General features: G+C 36.1%; 1 protein-coding gene across 3 annotated transcripts in view; it reads left to right on the plus strand.

Annotated features, from left to right (window-relative positions):
- LOC144970662 (uncharacterized) overlaps nucleotides 1-18,116 on the plus strand; it is a 45,223-nt gene extending 27,107 nt beyond the window's left edge. For 2 of the 3 annotated variants that reach the window (XM_078910533.1, XM_078910524.1), the window contains exons 13-25: nucleotides 117-231; nucleotides 824-1,940; nucleotides 4,146-4,248; nucleotides 5,375-5,651; nucleotides 7,900-8,117; nucleotides 8,802-11,129; nucleotides 12,189-12,392; nucleotides 13,902-13,970; nucleotides 14,389-14,488; nucleotides 14,997-15,155; nucleotides 15,997-16,022; nucleotides 16,276-16,436; nucleotides 17,794-18,116. In XM_078910533.1, the coding sequence (XP_078766659.1) occupies nucleotides 117-231; nucleotides 824-1,940; nucleotides 4,146-4,248; nucleotides 5,375-5,651; nucleotides 7,900-8,117; nucleotides 8,802-11,129; nucleotides 12,189-12,392; nucleotides 13,902-13,970; nucleotides 14,389-14,488; nucleotides 14,997-15,155; nucleotides 15,997-16,022; nucleotides 16,276-16,436; nucleotides 17,794-17,854 (4,938 nt within the window). In that variant the 3' untranslated portion in view covers nucleotides 17,855-18,116. The remainder of the gene's footprint in view (nucleotides 1-116; nucleotides 232-823; nucleotides 1,941-4,145; nucleotides 4,249-5,374; nucleotides 5,652-7,899; nucleotides 8,118-8,801; nucleotides 11,130-12,188; nucleotides 12,393-13,901; nucleotides 13,971-14,388; nucleotides 14,489-14,996; nucleotides 15,156-15,996; nucleotides 16,023-16,275; nucleotides 16,437-17,793) is intronic. The other variant, XM_078910543.1, reaches the window with a different exon arrangement.
- Nucleotides 18,117-27,754: the final 9,638 nt, after the last annotated feature.

Here is a 27,754-nt window from a genome sequence, read left to right on the forward strand (position 1 = left end):
ACTGACTGATTTTGAAAAAGGAAGGAAAAATTATTAAAAAAATTTTTTTTTAATATTTAAAAATCATTTTTTTATGATTTAATTTTTAAATTTTATTTTTTATTCCCATTATCCAGCCGGACTCTGATGTTACGATGAGGAAAAAGGGATATGTCAGAACTTCAAATGAAAGTCAACTAGCAGCAACTCAAAGCTTTGACACTAATAAAAAGACCAGTGTGGATTGTAATGGTAAATCATATTTTATAAGCTGAACTTATACATTGTCAGCACCAGGTTCACCCCAATATAAGTCCATCCTTTTTTCGACACTTTAAAAAGCTAATTTTGCAACATGTTTTTTAGGTTTAGGGTCACATTTATGAAATTTTAACACATAAGTTACATTTGTATGGTTTGCATTTGTCTAAATTGAAACTGATTTTTGTGTCTCTAAATCCATAGGTGGCATCTCAAATCTTGTGCATTTTTCATTAAAAAAAAAAAAAAAAGAAAAAGAATTTGTAGCAAATATTGAGTACTGTTGTGTTATGACAATTGACACGTTATCGGAAGGACATTGGTCCGAGCCCTGCTTGGGAAGCTCAAAGTTGAGGTCTGGAAAAGGCTCTTTATTCCATTCTCCCCCCCCATATTCTGTGGTTAAATGAGTGATAGGGCCTTACAGAGGTGATGTCTTGTCCTACGTGTTCAGTTTTGTTGAAAAGCACTTTGAGAACGTTAATATTAAAAACTCACATTTCTTTGTCTTTTTTTTTGTATAGATAATTTAGATTTTTAAATGTACTCTCTCTCTCTCTCTCTCTCTTTTTTTTTTTTTTAGCAGAAACACAAAGCTTTGATGAAATGGCGGATAAAGACAATGCTTCAGCAAAAAGGAAATCAGATGAACATTCGACTGCAACACAAGTATTTGAGGAAGAGGAAAAAGATGAGGAGGAGGACGAAAAAGTGGATGACATGTTTGCCATGGCTACTCTAGCCCCAATGAGGGACAGTGATGAAGAAGTGTATGATGATGAGGGTGATGATGATGACGTAGAAGAAAAGGATAAAGCAGCTAAAATGTGTGAGCCAACTCAGCATTTTGATTCTATTCCAACGAAATCAGCGAAAAAGGGAAAGAATATTAGAAATGCAGATACACAACCAAGCACTGTGGCTGTTATTGAAGAAGAAAGCAAACAAGCAACTTTGAAAACAAAATCTAAAACTTCTCCAAAGAAAACTGGAAAAACATTACCCGAGGAAGTTGTTGACGATGATTTACCAACACAGGTATTTGATGAAACGTCGCCTGTTGGGAAGGCAAAAAACAAATCACCAATGAAGAGGGTGGATCAGGAGGCTGAAACTCAGGTTTTTGATGATGTTGCAAAGGAAATCACTACCCAGGATTTGCCAACACAAGTCTTTGATGCCACCAGTGCTGTTTCAGATACTGGGGTTTCTGACACGGTTGCTGTGTCTGATACAGTTGCTGTGTCTGAGACTGTTGCTGTTTCTGACACTGTTGCTGTTTCTGACACTGTTGCTGTTTCTGACACTGTTGCTGTTTCTGACACTGTTGCTGTGTCTGAGACTGTTGTTTCTGACACTGTTGCTGTTTCTGACACCGTGTCATTCAATAATGAAGAGCAAAGTGATGAGGAAGAAGATGAAGGAAATCTTGAATCGAGCAAGAAAGTGCAGGAAATGGAAACCCAAGCCTACCCAATGACCTGTGAGCTTGAGACACAGGCATATGAGATGGATGATGAAAGTGAGGATGAAGATGTCAAAGACACTGGGAAACAGGTGGTTGGTAGGGAAGACCCAACGCAGGCATATGCTATGGACATTGAAAATGACGACCAGGCTACTCAAGCCTTTGGTACAGATGAAGACGAGTCTAAGGACATGATGAAACTTGGGCTTGCTGAGAATAAAAACAAAGAAAGGTTTGGCTTTGCTTTATTGGCATTTATGATTTAATTGATGATTTACCCATTTCTAAGCATTAACCAATCAGAATATTTCCTGCCATTTACCCCATTTGTCCCCTGACTATTTATTTCCAATCAACGAAAAGTCCTGAGCTACCCTTTTGACATGCCAAACACACAAATAGGTCAGGCTCTGAGAGTGAGTATTTCTCGCAATATTTTGACTCACAACACCTTATGACACTATGGTTTTTTTTTCAATAATTTGTGTAATATTGTGAATAATGCTCAGTTGTTTGCTTAGGGGTTATGCGAGTACTTAAGGTGGCTATGGGTCATCAGTTCATGGACGTCAGTTGATTTCAGGGGCAAAATATACTTTATTTTAAATTTTCAGTCAAAAATAAAACCAGTGAAATGTTTATTCGACTAGTTTTGATGAAATGTATGATAACTGATGTATGCACTGTATGTTATTGAATAACTCAAGACTCATACGATGAGAAAATAGTAAAAAAGGCATCCATGTCAATAGCTTGACAGGCAGGGCAACAAAATCGAGGAACCATCAATTAGATTTGTTCGTTTTTAGATGTGACCCGCTGTCTCAAAGCAGTATTATGATGGGATCAACCAAATGATGAACGTGGATTTTATAGTCACAAGTATGCAAGATAGGGTTAGTTTCTATTTGTTAAGGTTGAGAATAAACACAATTTCATGCTTTGCAAAAAAAAAAAAACAAACAAACAAACAAACAACTCACTGTTCATGTTTCTTATCATGTTAAATTCTAAATTGATTTTCCATTGTCCAACTCATCCCAGCATTATATCGTTTTGAGACGGTGGTCACAAATAAGATATTAGTTTAAGACAAAAAGTGGTAACTGCTCCGACTTCCTTTTAAAAAATTGTTCATTTATGTTGTTAGGTTGTCTATTTTCAATACTAAACCATGAATGAAAGTTAAGCCCCCCCCCCCCCCCCCCCCCCCCTCCCCTTCTCTCCCTTTTTCTTTCCCATCTTTTTGAGAATGTCCTGGGTTTTTTTAAGGGTTTTTTTTTTTGTTTTGTTTGTTTTTCTTTGTTTTTCAAGGTTTTTTTTTTTTTCTAAATTGTATCAGCATTTTGCTCTTGAATTGTTAGTTTTCAATAATAATTCGAGCCTCACTACCATTTCTCTCCATTCAGCTGTGTTGTTACCTCATGTCCCTTGAAAATTTGTCTCTCATCCAAAGCAAATTTGCGGGTGGTTGGATGGGAGCATCACCCTTGAATCATATACCTATGATGTTCGCATGGGTGTACGATCCGATAGTGATGTCGTTTCTTCTTCTCTTTACTAGCCTATCCTGCTTCTTTGGTTTGTGATTGTATTTTTGACAGGGGATATTTTTTTTTCTGTAAATCTTCTGCCTGTTTGTTCTTGGTTATTTATAATTTAGCTTATGATATCTTTAGGTTATGATTTTGATTTACATTGTACTATTTTTGTTAGATTGCTTGTTTTTTTTGTTTCAGCGGTCTCTCATATAACCTCAATTGTGTTGGAAGAGACCTAAAGCAACAAACAAACAAACAAACAAACAAAGCAAATTTCTTAGACCCACGTCTGTTTCTTACCCACCAATCATGTTTTGTTTATTAAATCCCAGACACACATTTTATTCCCATGTGCTTCTTTCTGTACTGCATGGCACCATGGGATGGTCTTTGCTTCAATTCAATTCAATTTTATTTTCTGAAATATTCTGCATAATATTACTCAGAGTACAGAGTAGTATTAGCACATAAGAAATAAATAAGAATAGAGAGAAAAATATTAGATCTTTATGACCTTACTCCGACATTTAAATTATTATACATAGATCTAGGTACTGAGTTCAACTCTCCGCTATGTAGTGTGGCCTTGAGTAAGTCACCTTGCCCTAGCTTACTTTGGGACGCCTTGGGTATTCCGGTCTTCCTTTGTAAAAGACCTCTAAGAAAAATTTCCCTTTGGGGATGAAGAAAGGGAATTTTTATTAATTATTTATTTATTTGTCTATTTTGTTTTTGTAATTGTTTATGTTATTCTTTATATGTTTTTATTTATTTATTTATGTTATTACTCATTTATTTATTTGTTTTTATTTATTTATTTAGTTACTGTAAACTCGCCTCAATGTCTAACCTATTTTTTGTTTTGAAAAAAAAAATAAATCCCAAACAAATATCAGCGAAGACAACAATCCTGAGACTTGTGTATTCAGCGAAGATGACTCTGATGTGGAGGAGATGTCCATGCTTCAACACAAAGGGGATGATGAAGATCCCACTCAGGTCAGTGGCCGTTGACTTCAAGAATTGATATATATATTTTCAATAGTCCATTTGAAATATGTTTTTTTTTCCATCATGGTGCCCAAGGTATAGTCGACCTTCAGAGCTATTAGGCCCATGGGGCCGGAATTAATCCTAGTTTTTATATTGTGAAATGGACAAAAGCAATTACTTGCTACCCTTTGGATATGACACAAGTCTATAGCAATGTACTTTCCACCTGATCTAGCAGACCTAGCTACCCAATCACTGCTGGGTGGCCAGTTGATTTGAAAAAAGTCTTATCTGTATCTGCAACCAGGATTGATATAGTTCCATCTTCTTGTCGAGTCGGTGCTCTACCAACTGAGCTATTGGGAACCCCCCACCCCCACAAGGTATAGGCCCTAATCAATTTGTTTATGAAATAATGTGTTGTGCCCTATTTCAGATTTCAGACATTAGCCTAGCCACAATCAACAAGGTTGTAAGAGGAGATGCCTTCAGTGTGGGGGAACATCTGCCTCTGGACTGGGAGGTTCTTTATTAATTTATTCTCTCTTCCATCCCTCTTTATCTGATGTCCTTGTAATGTTTGTGGTGTTTGTAGCTTTGTATCATTGTACTGGTTTTATCATGATCCCCTCTGGGATTTTTTGCTGAGAATACGATGGTCAGATCAAATAGGTGTTCCTGTTAATTGTTCTTACCCCTTGTCAGGGGTAAGTGGCTCAGCAGTACGGTCTTTGCTTCATACCCGAAAGGTACAGAGTTCGATCACAGGTGCTGCGCTCTGTGGCCGTGAGCAAGTCACCTCGCCCTAGCTCAATTTAGTTGCTGCGCTGCGGCTGATGCCTGGGTTATTCCAGTCTTCCCTTGGAATAGAACCCAGAGACAAATTTCCCCAATGGGATAAATAAAGGGAATTTAATTTAATAATTAATTTTAATGAATTAAAAAAAGAATTCTGGTAAATTATCTCTCTTGATGTGTTTTGGTTGAGTTATTAAAATTTGCTTGGCCAAAACCTTTCAAAAATGTTTAACAGAATTAATGATTTCACTCCAAACTCTATTATCCTTACCTTTATATATTACCAACATTTTTTAAGAATGTATAGATTACTATGTATTACCTTTGCTTGCAGGCATTTGTGATGGATATCGAAAACTCAAAGCCAAAAAATGTGGAACCAACACTTGCATATGACCTACAGGTTGAAGCAGATGTGAAAAGCACACTGGCTATTTCAAGCTCCTCTCCATCCAAAAAGAAAACCGAAAGCAAAGAGTCTGTCGTATCAGAGGATGAGAAGGGTGCATCTGCGTCGTCGTCTGCTCTCAGCATTGAAATTCCGATCCAATCAAAGGACTCTAATCCATGGGTCGGGGAAAGTCAGTGTTCTCCAGATTTTGATGACATTGGTATGTTTATTATTATTGTTGTTATTATTATTATTATTTACGGACAGCGTGGCTCAGCGGTACGGTCTTTGCTTCGTACCCGAAATGTACCAAGTTCGATCACCCGCAGCTCCGCTGTGTGGTCTTGAGCAAGTCACCTCACCCTAGCTCAATTTGTGGCACTGCACGGCGGCTGACACCTGGGTTATTCCAGTCACCCCTTGGAATAGACCCTAGAGACAAATTTCCCCTATGCGATGAATAAAGGGAATTTTATTTTTTTGTTTATTTAATTTTAAAAAATTATTATTATTATTATTTTAATAATTATTTTTATTATTGCTATCATTATTGATGTTCTTGTGGTTCTTCTTATTATTATTTTGATTATTATTATTATTTTTATTATTATCGCCATCATCCATTTTTTATCTTTGAGTGCGTATTATTAATTCTTTTGTGACAGACATTGAAACTTGACTAAATTTTTTAAAAATTGATTTTATAAAATCAAAAACTCTTTACACATTCTTCCACAACTGAAAACTGATCTGAGCACTTAATGTATTCATTTATTATATTTACCTTTGTTTCTGTGTTATATGTTTGTGATGAGAATATTGGCTGTTGAGCTTAACTGCTGGTCAAAATTGCTTCGCGATGGTGGTGAACGAATCGGCGATCTCAAGAAGTGGGTGAGAGAGGGATCTAGAGGTGACTTTGGGTTTGAAACGAATATTTTTGTGTTCGTGGATAGCTCACACGGTAGAGCCGCGCTCTCACCTGCCGGGCGGAGTTGTCGTGCCAATAAGGTCGCAGGTTCAGACCCCACCACCGCCGCGAAAAATTTTTTTTATTCTCTATTGTCTTCTGGCACTTTTCTACTCACTTCATATCTTGTTGTTACCAACATAAGTGCCTGCTCCACTCACTTTTCTGAATTAAAAATTCACCCCATGCACCGGAGCATACTCGGTGTCACAATCGTTTCTGTGTTATATGTTTGTGATGAGAATATTGGCTGTTGAGCTTAACTGCTGGTCAAAATTGCTTCGCGATGGTGGTGAACGAATCGGCGATCTCAAGAAGTGGGTGAGAGAGGGATCTAGAGATGACTTTGGGTTTGAAACGAATATTTTTGTGTTCGTGGATAGCTCACACGGTAGAGCCGCGCTCTCACCTGCCGGGCGGAGTTGTCGTGCCAATAAGGTCGCAGGTTCAGACCCCACCACCGCCGCGAAAAATTTTTTTTATTCTCTATTGTCTTCTGGCACTTTTCTACTCACTTCATATCTTGTTGTTACCAACATAAGTGCCTGCTCCACTCACTTTTCTGAATTAAAAATTCACCCCATGCGCCGGAGCATACTCGGTGTCTCAATCGTTTCTGTGTTATATGTTTGTGATGAGAATATTGGCTGTTGAGCTTAACTGCTGGTCAAAATTGCTTCGCGATGGTGGTGAACGAATCGGCGATCTCAAGAAGTGGGTGAGAGAGGGATCTAGAGATGACTTTGGGTTTGAAACGAATATTTTTGTGTTCGTGGATAGCTCACACGGTAGAGCCGCGCTCTCACCTGCCGGGCGGAGTTGTCGTGCCAATAAGGTCGCAGGTTCAGACCCCACCACCGCCGCGAAAAAATTTTTTTATTCTCTATTGTCTTCTGGCACTTTTCTACTCACTTCATATCTTGTTGTTACCAACATAAGTGCCTGCTCCACTCACTTTTCTGAATTAAAAATTCACCCCATGCGCCGGAGCATACTCGGTGTCTCAATCGTTTCTGTGTTATATGTTTGTGATGAGAATATTGGCTGTTGAGCTTAACTGCTGGTCAAAATTGCTTCGCGATGGTGGTGAACGAATCGGCGATCTCAAGAAGTGGGTGAGAGAGGGATCTAGAGATGACTTTGGGTTTGAAACGAATATTTTTGTGTTCGTGGATAGCTCACACGGTAGAGCCGCGCTCTCACCTGCCGGGCGGAGTTGTCGTGCCAATAAGGTCGCAGGTTCAGACCCCACCACCGCCGCGAAAAATTTTTTTTATTCTCTATTGTCTTCTGGCACTTTTCTACTCACTTCATATCTTGTTGTTTTCAGGACAATGAGTCTGTGTGCCTTGCTAAAATGCCTGCTTTTAAGATTTTTTTATGTCTTGTAAAATAAATATTAAATTATATTCTTGTTGATGATAAATATAATAAACATTATGTGATTTCATTATTTTAATTCCCTTTTACCAAAAAAAAAATACTTTGATCTTCACAGGCAAGGATTCCAGGTTTGTAAGTTGTCTTGATGTGTCCACACAATCACAAGCTGTTTTACCCGACAGCCTGGATGCCGATGGTGGCTCAGGAGAAAATGTCGTGAAACAGCCTGTTATTCCCCTACCATCTCATTCCCCCTTAAAACCTGTTCTGGTGTCAGGGAAACGAAGCCGCAGTCCCTCTCCAAGTCCAAAACGTGTGGCTTTCTCTGACGAGGTAAGGTTTTAGAGATTCGTGGCTTGTTGCAATATTTAGAAGGATTTATAGCATTATTAGGTTTTTCACCCATTACTTTTTTTTCCACACTTAATTGTTGGATAAATGAAGTGTGAAAAATGAAATTCACAAATGTAATTTTAGATTCATATTATTTTTTTGGAAATGTCTATTTTAAAAAAATAAATTTTTGATGAAAATTATGATTTCCAATATGATACTTTGTTAATTTCTACATAGCCTACTTTCGCAAAATTTAAAGTAAAATTTGCACTTTAAACATTTTGATTTAATATTTATTTTTCAAAGGCACTTTAAATGTTGAAGTTGTCTTTTAGTTTTAATTCTGCCAATTTTTAACTTCTTTTTTTTTTCCATTAAATAAAAGGCAAAATGTAAAGAATTGTCTACTCTTTCATACCATACCAATAACTCAATTTCCATAAAATGCTACTCACGTGGAATATTCTTGAAAATTTCATTTTACTGATTCACTGTCACCATCTTTAAAGTTTTTCAGTTCTCTTTGAAATGTCAGACTTTTTTTTTTAAGCTCACGATGGTGACAGGTCTGACTGTCATCATTGGATGATTTCCTTGATGTTTTCAATGACTGGTTTCGAAATGCACACAATCAGTAAATCAGTCTACATGAATTAAATATTTCTATCTGTCTGTCTACAGTGTCAGGAGCAGACTTCAAAATCAAAGCCCTCTAGAAATACAAGGAAAAATGTAAAGGAAACTGATGCAGACACTTGTGAAAGTGCAGAGACGACCTCTAAAAATGTGAAAGGAAAAGGTAGAGGGAAGCGTTCTGTTGTTGCCTCTAAAAAGGATGATGAAGTTAAGATGAAAGACAATGATGTCTATGAAAACAGAAGCAAAACAGCAGAATCATCAGTTAATGAGATTGGATCAAATAAGGGTGGAAGAGGTAGAAGTCGCAAGGTTGATGACCCTCCTGTGGAAGAAAATGTAAGGAAGAGTGGAAGGCGCGTGTCAAGAAATTCACTTTTGAAGGATTTTGAAACCACAGAATTATCAAATAAGAGAGGGAAAAAAGGGAAAGCTGAGAAAAATACAAGTGAAGCAGAAAAAGATGAGAAGGCCAAAGAAAATAATGTAGATGATGAGGCAATGTCAGGAGAAAACAAGATTACAGATAAAATTATGCCTAATGACGTCCAAGACAATGATTCTGGTGAACTTGAAAAGATAACAAGTTCATCAAGTTTTACAAGAAGAGGTAAAAGATCAAAATTGAATGATGATGATGATGATGATGATGATGATGATGATGATGATGATGTTATGGGAGATGAAAACAAGGTTACAAATAAGAAGACAGTGTCTAATGACGACACCAAGGTCAATAATTCTGATGAAGTTGAAAAGACAACAATAAGTTCAACAGCTTTGAAAAGAAGAGGTAAAAGATCGAAATTGAATGGTGATGTGAAACAAGATGCACTAGGTGTATCAGAGGAACAAAAAGACACAGACACAGTAAGTGCAGATGTAAAAGAAAGAGAAAAGCAGACAGAGACAGATAGTGTTAAAGTGACAGAGAATAAAAGTAATACAAGGAAAGGAAGAAAGCATACAGATGGTATAGAAAAGGAAGTTGGTAAAGCAGAAAGTAATTTTGAGATGCAGGATGAAAGTGACAAGACTGTTGGACGAGGAAATAAGAGAGGAGCTGAAAGTGTCGTGGAAGAAGATAAGAGTAAATCGAAGAGATTGAGGTTAGAACCAGACATGAACAGAAAGGATTTGGCTGATAAAGATGGAGAGAATGAACAATTAAATGAGAAAAGTGTGAGGATATCCGGAAGAAGGACACGAGTCAGTGAAGCTGTGGAGGAAAAACCTGTCAGTCATAAAGGAAGAAGAGGTAGAATTGGGAAATCTAATGACAAAGATCTGGAGACACATTCTCAGGCTGACGAGGAGAAATCAAGTGTTGAGGAAGAGGCAATGACAAGAGGTGATAAATCAGATAAGGAAATCTTGAAAAATGAAGCTGTAAGGGCATCTTCGAGAAGAGGGAAAAGAAAGCAAATTGAGGGTGACGAGGAAGAAAGTAAAAGTAAGCCAGTTGTGAAAGATATGGATTATGAGTCTATCGAATCTAGTAATGTTCAGCCAAAGAAAGGAGGAAAGAGACAAGCACAGAAAAAGATGGAGGAAGAGGAAGAAAAGAAGGATGTTGGAAAGGATAAAAAAGAGGAGTCAATACTGCAGAATGAAAAAAAAGAGGAGGGTAGAACATCGAGTAGGAGAGGCAGAAACATTGCAGAGAGTGTTTCTCAGAAAGTGCAAATCAAAGAAAAAGGAGATGATGTAAAAAATGAAAAAGAAAAAATTGAAGCATTAAGTACTGATTCGACATCAGTTGAGGATAAAGAAATGTCTAAGGCTGCTGGTAGGAGGGGAAGGAAAGTGGCAGAAAAAGAAGACAAAATTGTAGAATCCTCTAGTAAGGAAAGTCAGGAGTTGGTTAAAGTTTCCAGTTCTAGGCAAAGAAGAGGGACAAAAGCAAGTGAAGGTACGTCATTAGCAACAATAAATGAAAAATCGTCAAGTAATAATGATGTCGCCCTCACAGATGAGGTGGGTCATAAGGAGGAAACTGCATCAAAGGGAAGAAGTAGAAGAACAACTAAAAGGTTGGACGATATTGTAGATAAAAGTTCCCAAGATTTGCCCTTTACAGAACTAAAGAAACCTGCAGGAAAGAGGTCTGGAAGATCAAGTAAAAATGATGATGCTGATTTAGGGACTGTAGAAGTATTTCAAAAACCTTCAGTGGCTTCCACAGTAACAGCTGCACAACCAGCCAAAGGAAGGAAGAGGGTTTTGGAAGATGAACCAAAGGGGGATGAGGAGGCAAAGGATAACAGGCAGGGTACACCCAAAAAGCAGAAATTATCGGCAAAGGACCAGTCAAGTCAGTCCAGTAGTCAGACAAAGAGAGGAAGGATATTGAACTCACAAGAATCTAATCAGGTGAGAATTTAAGAATGAATGAGATTTTTAAAAAATTTTGATTGACACTGCCATTGTCTAATTATTTCAGGCCAGGGTATCGCGTTGCACTTATGCCATGGAGACATGGGTTTGAGCTATGTTGTCAGCTTCTTGTTTCTTTTTCCTTGAGTGAGAAATTTAGCACTTATTGCTCACTTTGCAGCTCTGCAGTGCAGCTGATGTTGAAGTTATCTCTTGTATTTTCTCAAGATAGACCCTTAATAAAAATGTATCATGTGGATCAGTACATGGAATTCTTTTTTTTTTTTTTTTTATGCATTATTTAAATAAAGAACATTTAATAACACAGTTTTGTTTTATAAAATCTCCCTCAATAATTAATTTGGTTATTAATTCATCAGGTCTCTCAGTTCATGTAGTGAAGTTTTTCTTCACTGCAAAGTACACCTTCAAATTTATCGAACATGATTCCCAAAGACCATTCACATGAACTGTATATTTAAGATTTATGATTAGATATTTTATGCTTGGATGCCAAAAAAACAATTGAGTTATGCACACCCTTCTTTCACAATGCTTTTTTATTTATTTGTTTGCTTACTTTTGCATGCTATTTAGGAATAAATATTAAATGAGAAAGTGGAATAGCAGCTTCAGTTTAATTTACAGAGATCGATTTTGTAAACTTTGCGGGTTTTCCCCTTTGTCAACAAAACATGATGAATGAGACACCAAAGACGAAGGAGAGATGAGAGGGTGGCAATGTGAACATGTTATTTAGGGGCAGCATGGCTTAGCAGTATGACTTTGCTTTGTACGGAAAAGATGCTGATCTCAAATGTGTGGCCTTGAGCAAACCACTTTTCTTTAACTCACTATACAGTGCTGCACTGTTGCTGACACCTTGGTTATTCAGCTTCTCTTGGAATAGACTCCTCTAAAGACAATTATTTCCTTTGAAATGAATAAACAGAATTTATTGTTTGTTTTCCTTTTAATTTATTTATTTGCCTGTTGTTTTTTTTATTTATTCATTAACTTTTTTTTTTTCATTTTCCATGCTCATTTCATGATAAGGAGAACACACCAAAGTCCAAAAAGGCAAAGTCGTCTTCAGTCCCTTCCACTCCTGCCACACCTCGCACACCCAGCACACCGTCATCTCAATCACTGTCCTCAAGCCAACAGAAGGCCTTATCCAGTCCGTCCCTTAGGAAATCGACCACTGACCACAAACCAAGGGTCATGTTTACTGGAGTCATCGATCAGAAAGGGGAAAAGGTATGTGGTGAGCTTTTATATAGGGAAAGAGATTAGCGGAAGAGTAGCGTCCCTTGATTGGACGTCACCCATAGTCTGTGATGTCACCGGCAGAAAAGTTATTAGAGAGAGAACGTCATGTTGGTTGTGCGCCTGCGTCTCTCGTCCTCGCGCCGGTGACGTCACAGACTATGGCTGACGTCCAATCAAGGGACGCTACTCTTCCACTAATCTCATTCCCTATAGCGCAATTTTTACTAAATATGCTCAAACTCAGGCAAGGGGTCCCCAGTTAACAGCAACACTTAACATTTAGAAGGACTCAACTTTTTAAAAAAATAAAATTGAGCTTTATATAGTGCAATATCCACTAAATGTGGCCTATTAGGCGATATTACAATTTTTCGGACAAAGACAACTCTGTTAACGGCCAGGTACTCATTTTACACCTGAGTACGGTGAGATAATGTGAGTAAAGAGCCTTTTCCAAGGGCCCAACTATGCGCCGAGCACGAGGCTTGACCCCAGGACCTTCTGATCCGAAAGCGAGTGTCATACCACTTGACCACATAGCCGCACTTTGTGCTTCTCTCAGTGGGGCTGGAACTAGGGTCCTAAACCGAGAATCATGTCATAAGACTACAAAGCTGCACATGTGTACTCTGTTTGGCATTGGGCACAACCATCCATTATATGAACTGACATTAATCTCATTTTGATCAGACTATCTCAATTGTATTTCGAAATGACATATCCTTATATGTTCATAGTCTATATTAATGTAATTAAAATAAATTGGACACTGGTTTTCTAAATCTCAATTTCTCCAATTTTCCTATTTTCAGATATTGAGGATAGACCTTCAAAATCTCTCTTTAGGCCTATTGTTTTATGTGATTAGTTTTCATTTTAAAAAATTAATTTAAGGAATTTTTTTCTTTCCATTGATCCTTAAGATCGAAAATGTAAATGTTAATGATGAAAACAAGGAAATTTGTATATTTTATAATTTAATTTATCTTTTAAATTATATTTTTTATAGAATACATGCTAAGGTATTAACATTATATGTTGTTTTTTATTTTTTTTATTTTATTATTTTTTAAAAGTGATATTTGATAGGGGTGTGTGGTGGAAGAGTGGATAAGGCATTGCAATGTAACCTATTGAATGAGTCCCACTTCTTGCACATATGTTCTTTTCCTTAAGCAATATTATTAAACCTCAATTTCCTCACTTGGAATGCATAGATTATTCCTGTTGACATTGAGGCAGTAACACACTTTATAGTCACCTGGAACAACTACAAAAGACGTATAACTTCTACGTCATGGCACAAGACCGAAGGGCTAGAGCTCAGGTGGTCGCTGGTTTGGATAAGTAAGTAAGTAAGTTGACATTGAGGTTTTTTCCAAGGGCTTATCAGATTATCATTATTTTTTCTAGGAATGCTTGAGGAATGCTTCAGTAAAAAGAGAATTTAAAAAATATATCTAATAGTTTATTTTTATATTTAAAAAAACAAAACAGATAGTTAAAGACATGGGTGGTGAATTAGAAACTTCAATCCAGAGATGCACACATCTCGTCACAGACAAGGTAAGCATGGTTTGTTATACTGTTGTTTGCTCTGAAATGGTTTTGGGCAAACTGTATATAAGATCAAATCAAAGAGAGCTGTTATAAAATTATCTTTTGTTTTGTTTGTTTGTATGTTTGTTTTATTTTGACTTTGTACTTTGCACAGAAACTCGTAAACTTTTATTGTAGATTCACATTCCATTCATTCAGATGGTTATTGTTGAATGATAAGAACACTGAATAGATAAATAATATAATATGAAAAACACTGGAAAGTATAGACTAACTTTAGTTAATAAAAATATGAAAATTTGAGACATCAATCTGTATTAAAAATATAAAACTAGTAGACATTTTTAAATGCTTTATTCCTTCATCATTGTTGGGAATGATTTATTTTTATCTTGAAATTTTTTTTCTATCCACATATGAACAGATTCGACGAACTGTTAAATTTTTAGGAGGTCTTGCAAAAGGAATTCCCATCGTGACTCCCCAGTGGCTTGAAAACTGTAAAAGTGTTGGAACCTTTCTAGGTAAGAAATCTTGGTGTCAAGTATCACAGAGTCAAATTTATAGTACCATCAACAATGTTCTGATAAGAAGACAATGCATCTTTCACTTTTCTAGTTGGCATTCAGATGAGACCACCTGACCTCCAACTACTGTGTCATCCCCATATCTAACAGATCGACACGCTTGGCATTGCTTCAATATAATTTTGAAAGTTCCTTTTATTATATACTGGGAGTCCCAATAACTCGGTTGGTAGAGCACTTTTTCACATGCAGGGGGACTGCCAATCAATTTTGAGTGAAGGCAAGATTTTTTTCTACCCCCTCCCATCATTCTATAGACTGGTGTCTTATCCAAAGGGTAGCTAGAAATTGCTATTGCCCATTTTACCCTTCAAAAACCAGGGTAAACTCTGGCTCCATAGGCCTTATGTCTCCGGAGGATTTTAAAGAATTATATAAATTGATTGTAGTGATTTTGTCTTCAGATAATCCCTTTTATTTCATCTCCTCTATATATAAATTTCAGATGGCCATCCATTCTTGGTAAAGGACTCTGCCATGGAGAAACAGTTCAACTTCCAGCTGGCCACATCCATTGCCAAGGCCCAGTCCTGTGGTCCCATGCTCCAGGACTACAAGATTCACGTCACCAAATCTGTCAAACCAGATCCAGAACAAATGAAAGGTTTGCACACTTCAAGAAAATAAAAGGCATATAAAATTAGTAGACATTTTTCTTTACGGTTTACATCGAAAAAAAGACTTCAGAAGACCGAAAGATATCCTATGTTTCAACTGAAGTGAGGTCCACAAACTGAATAATGGAGGCAAAAATTTTTGCCCTTGGAAAAAGAAAAAAGAATAGATGCCAACAACAGGGCTCGAACCCAGGTCTCCTGGGTGGAAGTACTAGGCCTTATCCACTTGGCCATCTTACTCTTCATTTCAAATGTTTTCTTTTTAATTATTAAAGGCTTTATTTCGTAAACAATACCAGTTCATCTATCATTATTGGAGCTACACACAACCTTAATGAATAAAACAGTCAATAGTCTTATATTTACAGGTAAAATAAAAAATAGTCCTTCAGAGACGGAGTTTATTCTGGTTTATATAACGTGAAATGGACAATGATTGCTTTCAACCCTTTGGATAGGATGCTAGTCCATCACATTCCCCATCTCAACCATATGATGAACAAAAACTGTTTCATAACTAATATTTCTTAATAGGTAAAGGAATTTCCCATTATTATTTTTTTTCTGACACTGCAACTAGTACTTTTTAGTTTCATCTCCTAATTTTTGTTAATCTGCTATAGGGCTTATTGCATATCAAGATCTGCAAAGTGACATTTTTAACAACTAAATATTGATATTTATGTTTATAGTTTTGATTACTTTCTTCAGTTTGTTTCTTTTTCTTTCTTTCTTATTTCCTCGTCTCTTTCTTCTTCTTTTGTTTTGTACATTCATGATTTATAATTGTAACAGCTTTAAAATAATTCCGTTTCCCTTGTTTTTCAGATATTCTTCATTGTGCTGGTGCTGAGGTAATGTGGATATTATGTTGTCTTTGTGACTTTTTCATGGTCGGTTGCATGTGTATTTGTGTATGTGTACACATGTGTGTGTGTGTTTGTTTGTGAGTTTGAGGAGAGAGATAGAGATAGTTGTGTTTGTGAGAGAGAGAGAGAGAGAGATATGGTGGGGGGGGGGGGGGGTTAGGGTTAGGAGGTATGCTTGTATTTAGAACAGAACTAGATGGATTTTAATTCAAAGTTTTCCTTCATTTGTTTATTTCAGTTTTTACCCAAAATGCCCAGCAAGTCAGGGGTCAAGACGGTTGTCGTTTCCTGCCCAGATGATGAAAAGTTGTGTAAAAGCGCCATAGCAGCAGGCATTCCAGTTACTGGTGCTGAATTTATTCTGACCGGAATACTGAGACAAGAGGTGGATCTCGACAGATATCCTTTTAAAGATTATTGATCATCATAGGTGGGAATTTCCTCACTCAAAATCAATCAGGTCTCACTTCAAACCTGATCTTTTTCACATTTGAATTCCAAAAATTATATAATTAATTATGTGCAAATTGATTTTAATTTCTAGATTAACAAGCATAAGCTACACTTTTCAAACTTCAATTTAATATTACATTAGGGGCCGTGGAGCTGGAGTTTATCCTGGTTTCTACATCCTTTATTGGGCAATAGTTATTGCTTGCTACCCTTTGGAACGGATGCTAGTCTGTTGCAAAGTACTTTCCGCCAGATCTAACAGACCCAGCTACCCAATCACTGCTGGGTGAACTATCTAGAAAATTAACACTTAAACTGAACTTAGAAACTCACTGCAATGTCCTAACAATCATAAAGAGTAAATCTTTTTAAATTTCTTAGCCCAAATAACGAAATAGCAAGGGATTTTTATAAAATGATTATTCAAAGCGTAAGCTCTACACTTTATTCTGCCAAGAATATTTCGTTTGAGATTGCATTATATTTAAAAACAATTTTATAAAGTATAAAGTAGGGGTGAATACAATGCTTAAAATTAAATTTTAATCTTAATTTATGCATTTGACATGAAATGAATGCATTCACTGATGAGAAAAGCTTCTTACACTTTAAAACAATTGAATTTCTGAACTATGATCATTTTGAGTTGAAACTAATTTGTCGTCTGGCATTGCCCTGAATTCAATGTAGGGAGTCACATTTTAATATATAATATTTATAGCAGCAAACTCTCCTGATACAATCAGTACTATCCCAATTTGGCATTCTGAAGAAAAATTAAAAGTAAAATAATTGAGCTGTTAAAATATGTTGAAATGATCCTTGCATGTCCAGGATTATGCATTTTTGACTAGCAAATTGAAACAAAAGAAAAGAAAAGGCTCCAAATATAGGTTATATTATACTCGTAATATCCAAAGAATACTGCTGTTTTGGGTCTTAACTCACTCAACCCTAACACCGACTATATCCGTAGTTTACCCGGGGTTACTTTTACCCCATGCCTATTTATTACATTTTTTTGGAGACAAATTATAGGCGTAGTATCAAAGTTAATGTTTTTAGTTTTTACATGTTAATGAAAATTGAATAAAACTATCTAGTTACATGCTCATTTTTAATACATTTTTTTCCAATTTTGAAAAGTAGCAAAAATCTCTAGGATTGAGTGAGTTAACAGTATTGTGCATTAGATTAAGCTATTTGAAAAATTGGTCTCTATGAATATCCAAGAAAACATAGAGGATGTCAATCACTTTTATTTTGTTTAGATTTTGGCCTATTTTCCCTTAACTCTTTTCACTTATGCTTTGTTTAAAACAAAACAGCCTCAAGCCTCTGGAAAAGGAAAAGCCAAGAAATAACAACAGATTTTACTCGTCAACCTTGTGTATTATAATTTGTCAAATAAGAACGTATGAATGCCTCTTTGTCTGGTCAATTGAAAGAGTTGAGACAGAATGTTTGGCCACTGAACAATTTTTTAATTTCGCATCTTTTTAAATTACATTTTATGTCATTCTGTGGGTAACGCTTTTATGAAAGTTTACCAATGAGGGATCTGAGTCTGAACATTTTTTATGCTTAAAGGAGAGAAAAATCCACCATTCGCACTTTGGGATTCAAGATGCACTTTATTATTATTATTATTATTATTATTATTATTATTATTATTATTATATTATAATTATTATTATTATATTATTATTATTATTATTTATTATTATTATTATTATTATTATTATTATTATTATTATTATTATTATTATTATTATTATTATTATTATTATTATTATTATTATTATTATTATTATTATTATTATTATTATTATTATTATTATTATTATTATTATTATTATTATTATTATTATTATTATTATTATTATTATATATTTATTATTATTATTATTATTTATTATTATTATTATTATTATTATTATTATTATTATTATTATTATTATTATTATTATTATTTATTATTATTATTATTATTATTATTATTATTATTATTACATATTATTATTATTATTATTATTATTATTATTATTATTATTATTATTATTATTATTATTATTACGCAGTGAATCCTTTATTCTTAGGCTAGTGACTTATCTCCCTCAACATAAGTTGCTCAAACCCCAAGAGAAACTGTTAAAAAATATAGCTGTCTAAAAAATACAGACCCCCTATGTACAGCCAATTTTATAAAGTTCAGTTTTATACTTTCATTTTGCCATGGTGGAATCTAAATGTTACCCTCCACCTCAAACTGGTATCGTGTCGGAATGAAGCGGATACCGAAAAGTGGATATAGATTATTAGGAATATAAAAATTTGGGATTATGCTATGGTAGAAACTGTATTCATTCTTCCTGCAATTAAAGAAATAAATGCATCCCAAGTTTCATTGATTATAAAAAGTTTATTTTCAGCATAATATATAATACTATTTTGAGACAATGGGTCTTATATGCTGAGAAAGTACATTATTGCCTGTCTATACAGATTACTGATTATCACATATCTAGATGGCTACTCTGAAAAGGTTAAGAATAATCTAGTAAGAATTATGCAGGGAATCGTATAACAATGGAAAGATTTAAGAACAGGCACAGGTGTGTGTATGTCTTTTGTTGGCGGGGAGACAGACAATCAATAAAAGCAATAAATGCATCCCAAGTTTCATTGGTTATAAAGTTTATTTTTAGCATCGATATCACTCCCCATAATACATAATACTATTTTGAGAAAGTGGGTCATATATGCTGAGAAAGTACAGTTTTTGCCTGTCTATACAGATTACCGATTATCACCGGTCTAGATGGTTACTCTGAAAATATTACGAATATAGTAAGAATTATACAGGGAATTTGTTATTGACATGTTAAAACATTTGAGTAATGGCAGCTGTCCTGTGTTTATTTTTTTAATCAGGTTGAGTTTTATTTGAAATTTGCACCATTTTATAACATAATTCTTTTTACTTTAAGTCGGATTATTAATAACTTATCAACACAGTTGTTTTAGTAAGAGCACTTTATGTATGTGATGATTGTAGGCACCTTTAAATCAGGGGAACGTTTGCTCCACTCTCTTTGGTCTGTTGGGCGGGGGGTGAAATCAAGTCATCTTAGCTGTATCATTCATCGCATCATCGTAGCAATTTGTCTTTGACCAGGAATGAGATCATTAGAATTTACCTGGGATCATTTGCTGGGTGGGAGACAGTCAAATTGATTATCTTTTTTTTTTTTTGTGTGTAAAGTGTTTTTTTTTCTTTCTTGTGAATCCTCATGTTAATGTTGTTAATATGATAATGATTTAAGGTATGTTGTCATTTGAGTGAATTCTTTTTGTCAACGACCCTGTGCGCGCATGTCTAGTTACATCTATTACATCCTCTCAGTTGTCCCCCACCTCTTTTTAAAATTTTTTTATCGCGGAGTGGGGAAAAGGTGATATTTGTTTCATTTACACTGTCTGTATTAATGCTTTACATTTAGGTAAAATACTCACCTTTTCTGCCCTCTAGATCAATTATACCAAAACTTTTAAGATTTATAGTCTGATTTAAAAGGGGTCCCAGTAACTCAATTGGTAGAGCAATCACTTCACAAGCAAAGGGACTGAGATCGATGGAATGTCTCTGAAGGACAACTGAGAGAATTTAGTGAGAACTTATCACCCACCCAACTAGCGGCCTAAAAGCTATAACACAGAACTAAGTTACGTCTGCTTCATTCCTTCAATGAAAATTTTATGTTGAACAATGAAGATCATCTCGCTCTGGAAACTGTTCTACACCAGTGCTATACTTTTAATGAAATATAGTTCCTTTTGTCTAGCTTTTAAAAAAAAAAGTTTCGATGTGATAGGGCACATATATCTCAAATCAGTAACATTTGTTAAAATAACACAGAAAAAAATTAATAGCCTTATTTTTGTAATTGTTTTTTTTTGTTTTTTTTTTTGTTTTTGATGAATTATAGTTGTTGTGCTTGTTTTTATGTATGAGATTAAACGTTAAAGAAAGAAATTTAAAAAAAATAAATTTTATATGCTTTAATTGTAATTGTCAAACAAAGAAAGAACAAAGGGGGTAAGTCTCCCAAAACCTTATATTATTTTTGTAAAGCAGGGTTTTTATTCCTATTAATTAATTTAATTTTTTTAAAACAAGACTTTATGTAATATTGATTATTTTAGTTCAATCAGACGTTAAAAACCTCGTTTTTCCTCTTATGGAAATGAAAGGTTTTCCTGTCTCAAAGACTTAAATCCAAAAAATCCCCCTTATTAGGCTGTTGTATATGTCAAACTGCAAGTCTTTCATTCATATCATAGTCTTCTCTTTTTTTTAAATTTTGCCAATTCTTATTCAATTATGCCTATTCTTTTGTATTTCATTGCAGAACGTTTTTTTTTTTAATGGAGACCAACCTTTATCTTCAATAAATGGAGATAAAGAAATATCGGAGTTGCCAGGTGTAAATTACTCATCTTTTGAATGAATATACTGTATATTATATAGAATGTACTTATTTTATTAGGCCAACAAATAAAATATTCAAATTCAAACGTTTATAATTTTATTTTTTTTTTTTTTCATGTTTTATTTTGGCTCTTTTCAGTGGCTGGGGGTGGGGTTTTTTTCTTCTGACCTCCCATGTTGACCACTGTTGCTATGTCTTTAATCCCTCTATATGTTTTCCTTTCCTTGGTTGCTTTCTCCCATACTGGGCAGGGATGTACTTGCTGTATCTTCTATCCCCCTATATCTGTTTTCCAACATGCTTTTTGTCTTTGTCTTGGAATGAGATTACTTGTTTTTGTTCTGGCCCTGGCTGGATACCCTAGTTGGGAGGGAAACAGTCAAATGTATAGTTAGCATTTTGGGAGATAATATATTTTTCCTTGTAAATCATCTCCCTGTTTATGTACTGTATTGTTTTGTTTACATATTATATATGATTTTTAAACATTTGAGTGTATCCCTCTTAGTTGGGACCTGGGCTTGTGTGTGGATGAGACTTTTAGGTGATCTCAAACTAAGTACTTTGATAGTGTGCTCTTGGAATCTACATCTGTTTCCTATTTGAACCAAGTCCCCTTTGTCTTACCTTGTCTTGGGTGCTTTAATTGTAATTCTAGAACTTTTGACTATCCCATTTTCTTCCTTTTAACTGGCGCTGATATGACCTTCATGTGTTGCAAGCGCCGTAAAAGCCTTAAAAACAAACAAACAAACAACAATTGGTTGCTTTCTATGTTTGTCCTGGAACGGGATTACTTTTTTTCCCCTTGGCTGAGAGGTCAAATGTATAATTTTGTGAGATGATATTTTTCAGCCCTACGTTTCCTGGTCAAAAGAGGAATTCTATGCACCTTTTGTTTTGTTTTGAAGGATTGATAGCCCTGGTCCGCAGCCTTGCTATATCTTCTATCCTTCTAATTCCTTGTTCATTATCATGTATTTTTGTGTCCTTGTTTCGGAATGAGACGAGCAAGCAAAAGAGTAGACTGGGTGGGGTCTCTTGACATCTCATGGTGGGAAGGAGGTCACTTGCTGTGTCTTCTATTCCCCTATGTTTTCTGAGTTGCTTTCTGTCTTCGTCTTGGAATGGGATTACTTGGTTTTATCATGGCCCTTGGCTGAGGAGGAAACAGTCAAATGTGAAATGTTAGTTTTGGGACGTGGTGTTTTTTTAGCCTCTCTCTGTTGTGTACTGATTCGAGGTATGTTTCAGAATTAAGTTTCCTTCTTCTATAACTCGTTAATAAGGTGACATGGCGGTTTTTTTTGCCCAAAAAAAAAAAAAATCCAAAATTTTGCAAGCTAAAAACAGCAAAATTTTCAAATATTTGTGATACATTTTCCTAAAGACCCATTATTAGTTCACGAAAGAGAAAGGTGTTTGTTTGTTTATAAGGGTTTCACGGCGCTTACAAGTGTAAGGTCATATCAGCGCCAGTAAAAAGGAAGAAAATGGGATAGTTAAAACAGAAACAATTCTTGATTAATTATCTTTCACGTTCTACATCTTGAGGGAGGGGCAGTGTCATCGAGATGAGTTTCCCGGAGGAGGACAATGTCGACATCATATTTTTTGAGTACATGTGATAGGTACTCACACTTAGCCATTGATATTCCTTCTATATTCAGGGAAAGTATTTTAATGCTAGTGCCCAAAGTGAGACTGTTTTCAACGTTGGAGTCTAGCTCATTTGTCCTGTCAATCGGACTTCAAACGTTTGACACGCGGTCCTTTTACTTTTTGTACTGGGCGACGACCGAGCCAGCACGATATCTTTTCTTATTTTTAATTTTCATTGAGTTGGAGGTGTGGGTCAAGGAGAAGGAAGAACCTTTTCTGGACGCCGGTTTGGATCATTCTTGGTCTGGCTACTCATCTTCAGCTATTCCAGCAAGATTGGATCTAGGCTGGTATCACCCTCAGTGTCATGGCAGCGTGCAAGCTCCTGTACGACGGCGACGTGATGATCCTTCCCATAAAATCAATAATAAAGCAGGCACCTTCAACAACAAGGCTCAAATCGAGAAGACCTTTCCACCTAACAAAAATGGCAGACTTCAGTGTGGAGGAAAACTGGAGATAAATGTGGAAAAGGGAAACACCAAGAGGAGGAAACATTAAAGATCCAACGAAAAGAGTGCCTGCTTTCAATAACGCCAGGAAACACTGGACTTCCTCAAATCGCCTCTAAACTGTACATGGCAGTACTGCATCAAATATGTGCAGATGGAAACTTCGAAACAGTGATACCTGCCAGAAAAGTCAGGCAGCCCCAGAGACCAGCGATCACATCGTCCTCCACTGCCCAGTCACTTAACTAAAAGGTGGCTACGAAACCGACCTTAGGGCGGAGGAAGACTTTAGAAGCTGGGTTGACGAAATAAATTTGGAGGTGTAGCCATACGCTACTACTACTACGTTCTACATGAGCTATCAAAATTAAAAGAGAATAAAAGTCTTTTTTTTTCTCCTTTTTGTTGTTTTTCTTTGCAAAATCTCGAAAATTTGCAAAACATTGCAGATTTAGCGGTCGCAATGCAAATCGGTGATATTGTGCGATTTTTTTGCGGCCGCATCAGCGATGCAAAAAAAAACAAAAAACAACAAAACTGCCATGCCAGAATAACCTACATAGAATTACCAAAATTTGAGACAATATGACGTCATATCTAAGAAATCTCGATGCCAAATTTCAAGTATATTGGTTGTCATGTCATAGAGCTGGGGCGTGGCCAGTTTGTTGAACTTTTGCTCGTTGTAGTTCAAGCGAAACACTGATGTAACTTTCTCACGCTACGATGTTAGGGTTGTCATCAAATTTTCAACTCTTCTCGGCAAGTCTGCTGTCGAAATACACGGAGACCTTTGTAAAGTTTCGAAGCACAATGCTCCTTCAATTCAAACCATAGGCAAACTAATAGAAGGTGGGTCAGGGAAGTTGAAGATGGGAGATCTGACATGCAGGATGAGGAACACAGAGAGAAGAAAGTGATGCACATCGCGTGTTATTTTACTGAACTGCCCTGTCCCACCTGCTCAAGCTGTTAACGGAAACTATTACATAATATTCGTTCTTAAATAAAAACAGACCAGCGGTACGAAAAAAATAGGATGACTTTGCTTGGACGGGGCGCCATTCTGCATAATGACAATGCACCTGTTCACAAGTCAAGAGTTGTGAACGAGCCTCTTGAAGGCTACTCGTGGGTATTGTTGGAACACCAACCCTTTTCACCTGATCTTGCCCAATGCGCCTTCCATCTCTTCCCTAAGATGAAAGAAATGCTGCGAGGTCAACGATTTGAAGACGAGGACGAGTTTCTAGAGGCAAACACTCCCTGGTCACCAGCTTTGACCGTTAGGTACACCGAATGTAGAAGTGTGTGGAATTTTACGGTTCTTATGTTCAATAGGTAATTGCATAGTTTCATTTGATACCAATTACTATTATGGGAGTACAGCGCGACAGGGAAACTTAATTCTTAAAAATACTTCGTAGTTATATTTTTTTGTTTGAACATAATATCTTGTAAACATTTGAGTGTATACTTCACAGTGGGATCCTGTGTCAGTGTCTGGATGAGCCGTTTTTTGTGATCTCAATCTAAGTACTCGTACATCGATGGTGTGTTATCGGAAACCACATCTATTTTCTATTTGAACCAATTCCTCTTCGACTTACTTTTTCTTGGATGCTTTAATTGTAATTCCATAAATTTTCGATTATCTCATTTTCTTTCTTTTTGCTGGCGCTGAAATTACCCAAATGTCTCGCAAGCTCCGTAAAACCGTAAAATCAAACAAAAGGGTAGAGCAGATGTACCAGAAAATAAAAGATTGGAGAGTAAACATTTTTTTGCGGTGATGAGAGGTGAACACGAGATCCAACTGACGCGGTACCCTCTGCATGGCCGCGAATCGACGCCATCCACCGCTCGTTTAAAAAGTAGTTTCAAACACAGTTAGTTTTCTCTTGAGTCCTTCTCGGAACTTCTTGAGGTCACGAGGTCAACACACAATCGCCGCAAAAAGTTTATTGGTGAGGTCAGCCTATTTTTTAAAACGATGAGCTCTATTCTGAACACAAACAATGTAATACTAATACAGAGGCGATTGAAGCATTGAGTAAGCTCCGATAATTGGGTGGATATTAATTCATAAAAAGTGAATGGAGCAGGCACTTATGTTGATAATAATAAGACATGAAGTAAGTAGAGAAGTGCCAGAAGATGATAGAATAACAACTTTTAGTGGTGGCGAGAGTGAGCCTGAGAACCGACTGGAACGACACCCTCCACCCGTCTTAAAATATTTTTCGAGAGGATTATTTTTCTAAAACTCGTTAGGCTTGTGGGTTGGTTATTTCAATAGTCGGCGTTCCACTGTCCCACAGAGCATTGGACCGTGTCACAAATCGATGGTTGTGTACTTATACTCGTAGAAAATTAGTTTTTTAAAAAAATTTATTTTGGTGAATTGTTCCGGGAATTACCCATGATGTAATAAATATGAAATGTAAAATAGGGTATTCTTCCTCCTCAATAAAACGTACAAACTGGGCCAAGCCGTATAAGTTATTTGATTTTTAAGTTCTATTTTTAACATCTTATTCATACCAATATTATAATACCGTTTTGAGACGGCGGCTCATACACACACAAACACCCCAACCCACCTCACACACAAGCATGCATATATATATATATATAATTATAAAAACAAAACCCATGAAATAATAGTGCTCAACTATATGATAAAAGGAGCTATTTATAAAATATTCCAATGATTTCTTGATGAGAGCGAATGCTCGAAGCAATATTGTAGAAGTTGATACTTATTATACTTGAAATATTATATATATAATAGCGATCAACTTCTACAATATTGTCTCGAATACACTCACACACACACACACACACATGTATATATATATGTGTGTGTGTCACATATATATATATATATATATATATATAAATATATATATATATATATAACTTCTACAATATTGTCTCGAATAACACTCACACACACACACAACACACACACATATATATATATATATATATATGTGTGTGTGTGTGTGTGTGTGTGTGTGTGTGTGGGCCCAAGTTGAAGTAGACAAATTGGCCGAAGGAATTGAGTATTGTAGCATTAAGGCAACTATAAATAATTATGGAGAAAACCCAGTTGGTTAACCAGCGACGGGGTCGACCTCGTTTACGATCAATAAAGGACTGCATAAGCATCTAAATGCGTGTAAAAGAGAATAGTCTACAAGACTAATATAGTTTAAAAATAAATTAGTAATGGGTTAACCCTGCGCTGGTTAACCACTTTATGGTGGAAATATTATACAATTTATTTTAAAACATTTATATCGGGTGTTCTTATATAAACGAGGCGCACAGTGGAATATCAGTTATTTCACTTCAACAAAATATTGTTCATGAATTTGTTCCGTTCTACATAATATTAAGAATTGTTATATTGGCTGTGGAGCTCTTGTGAAGTAGTGAATGTTATCGGCGTAGTTTGTGGCTATTTTCTGCCAATAATAAACAATTAAAAAAACCCAACAAAAACAAATTCCATTGGACAGTTCGATTTCTTGATTTTTTATACTCTCCAAGTTGATGGATTAGTGAGGATTCGATCAATACGGATTACGTCAGGGCCCTACTATAGTACTCTTTGAGTAGACCACGGACTACGTATAAGATACTGCATGTACCCTATCCTCATTGAATGATCGACGGTAAGTTGGAAACATGGAGCGCTTTGAGAATGTTTAGAGGATAATGCTCTATTTATAATGGCCGGTTTTGTTTATTGCCATTTTATGTTTCGATTGGGGGTTCGAAGTGGCCGAGTGGTTAAGGCATTGCACTGTGATCCGGAAGATCCCGAGTTCGAGCCCCGCTTCAAGCACTTTCGATTTTTTTTTCTTTGGGCAAGATTATTAAACCCCAATTTGCTCACATTGGACAACATGGGTGATTCCTCTGTTGACATCAGACATCCTGTTTGATGGATTATCTATATTCCTTCATGGAATGCCTAGGCTACGGCATCTTATGGTGTTGTTGCGAAAGGGCGTAATTGAAATTCGGGGTGCCGATAGCTCAGTGGTAGACCACTCGCTTCACATGCAAAGGGACTGAGATCGATAACGTGTAAAGTCGAGAATTTTTTCTGATCCACCTGTCAACCCAGCAGTGATTGATTGGGTAATTGGCTTTGTTAGATCTCAGGGAAAAGTTCTGTTACATCTCTCTATGATCTGCGATAGGCTGGCGTCGTGTCAAAAGGGTAGCAAGCAATCGTCCCTTTCCGCTATACAAACCGAGATTAACTCCGGCTCCATCGGCCCGATGGCTTTGAAGAACTACTTTATCCCTACTTTATGTTCGGATTATAGAGATTATGAATCGGGCCTGTATAAAACATTATAATATGATACTCTCTGTTATATATATATATAGTCCTGATTTAGAGCCGAAGTAAGGTTGTTGAGGAGGGAGGGGGGGGGGGGGTGGGTGGGGAGCAGCGAGATGACAGTCATGGTCCCCTAGGTTCAATTCCCGACTTTGGCACTCGTTTTAATTTTTCTTGATCAAGAAACTCAGTCCCTATTCTGCATTACTCTATATATAAAAAAAGAAACGCGTATCTAAAATTTTGGCGAGGAATCTCGCTACACCCGGGATCGATGTTTGTCCCTTTACTAGT

The sequence above is a fragment of the Berghia stephanieae genome, chromosome 1, assembly GCF_034508935.2.
Source record: "Berghia stephanieae isolate SIO BIC M18660-M18661 chromosome 1, UCSD_Bste_1.3, whole genome shotgun sequence".
In the NCBI taxonomy this organism is placed as follows: domain Eukaryota; kingdom Metazoa; phylum Mollusca; class Gastropoda; order Nudibranchia; family Aeolidiidae; genus Berghia; species Berghia stephanieae.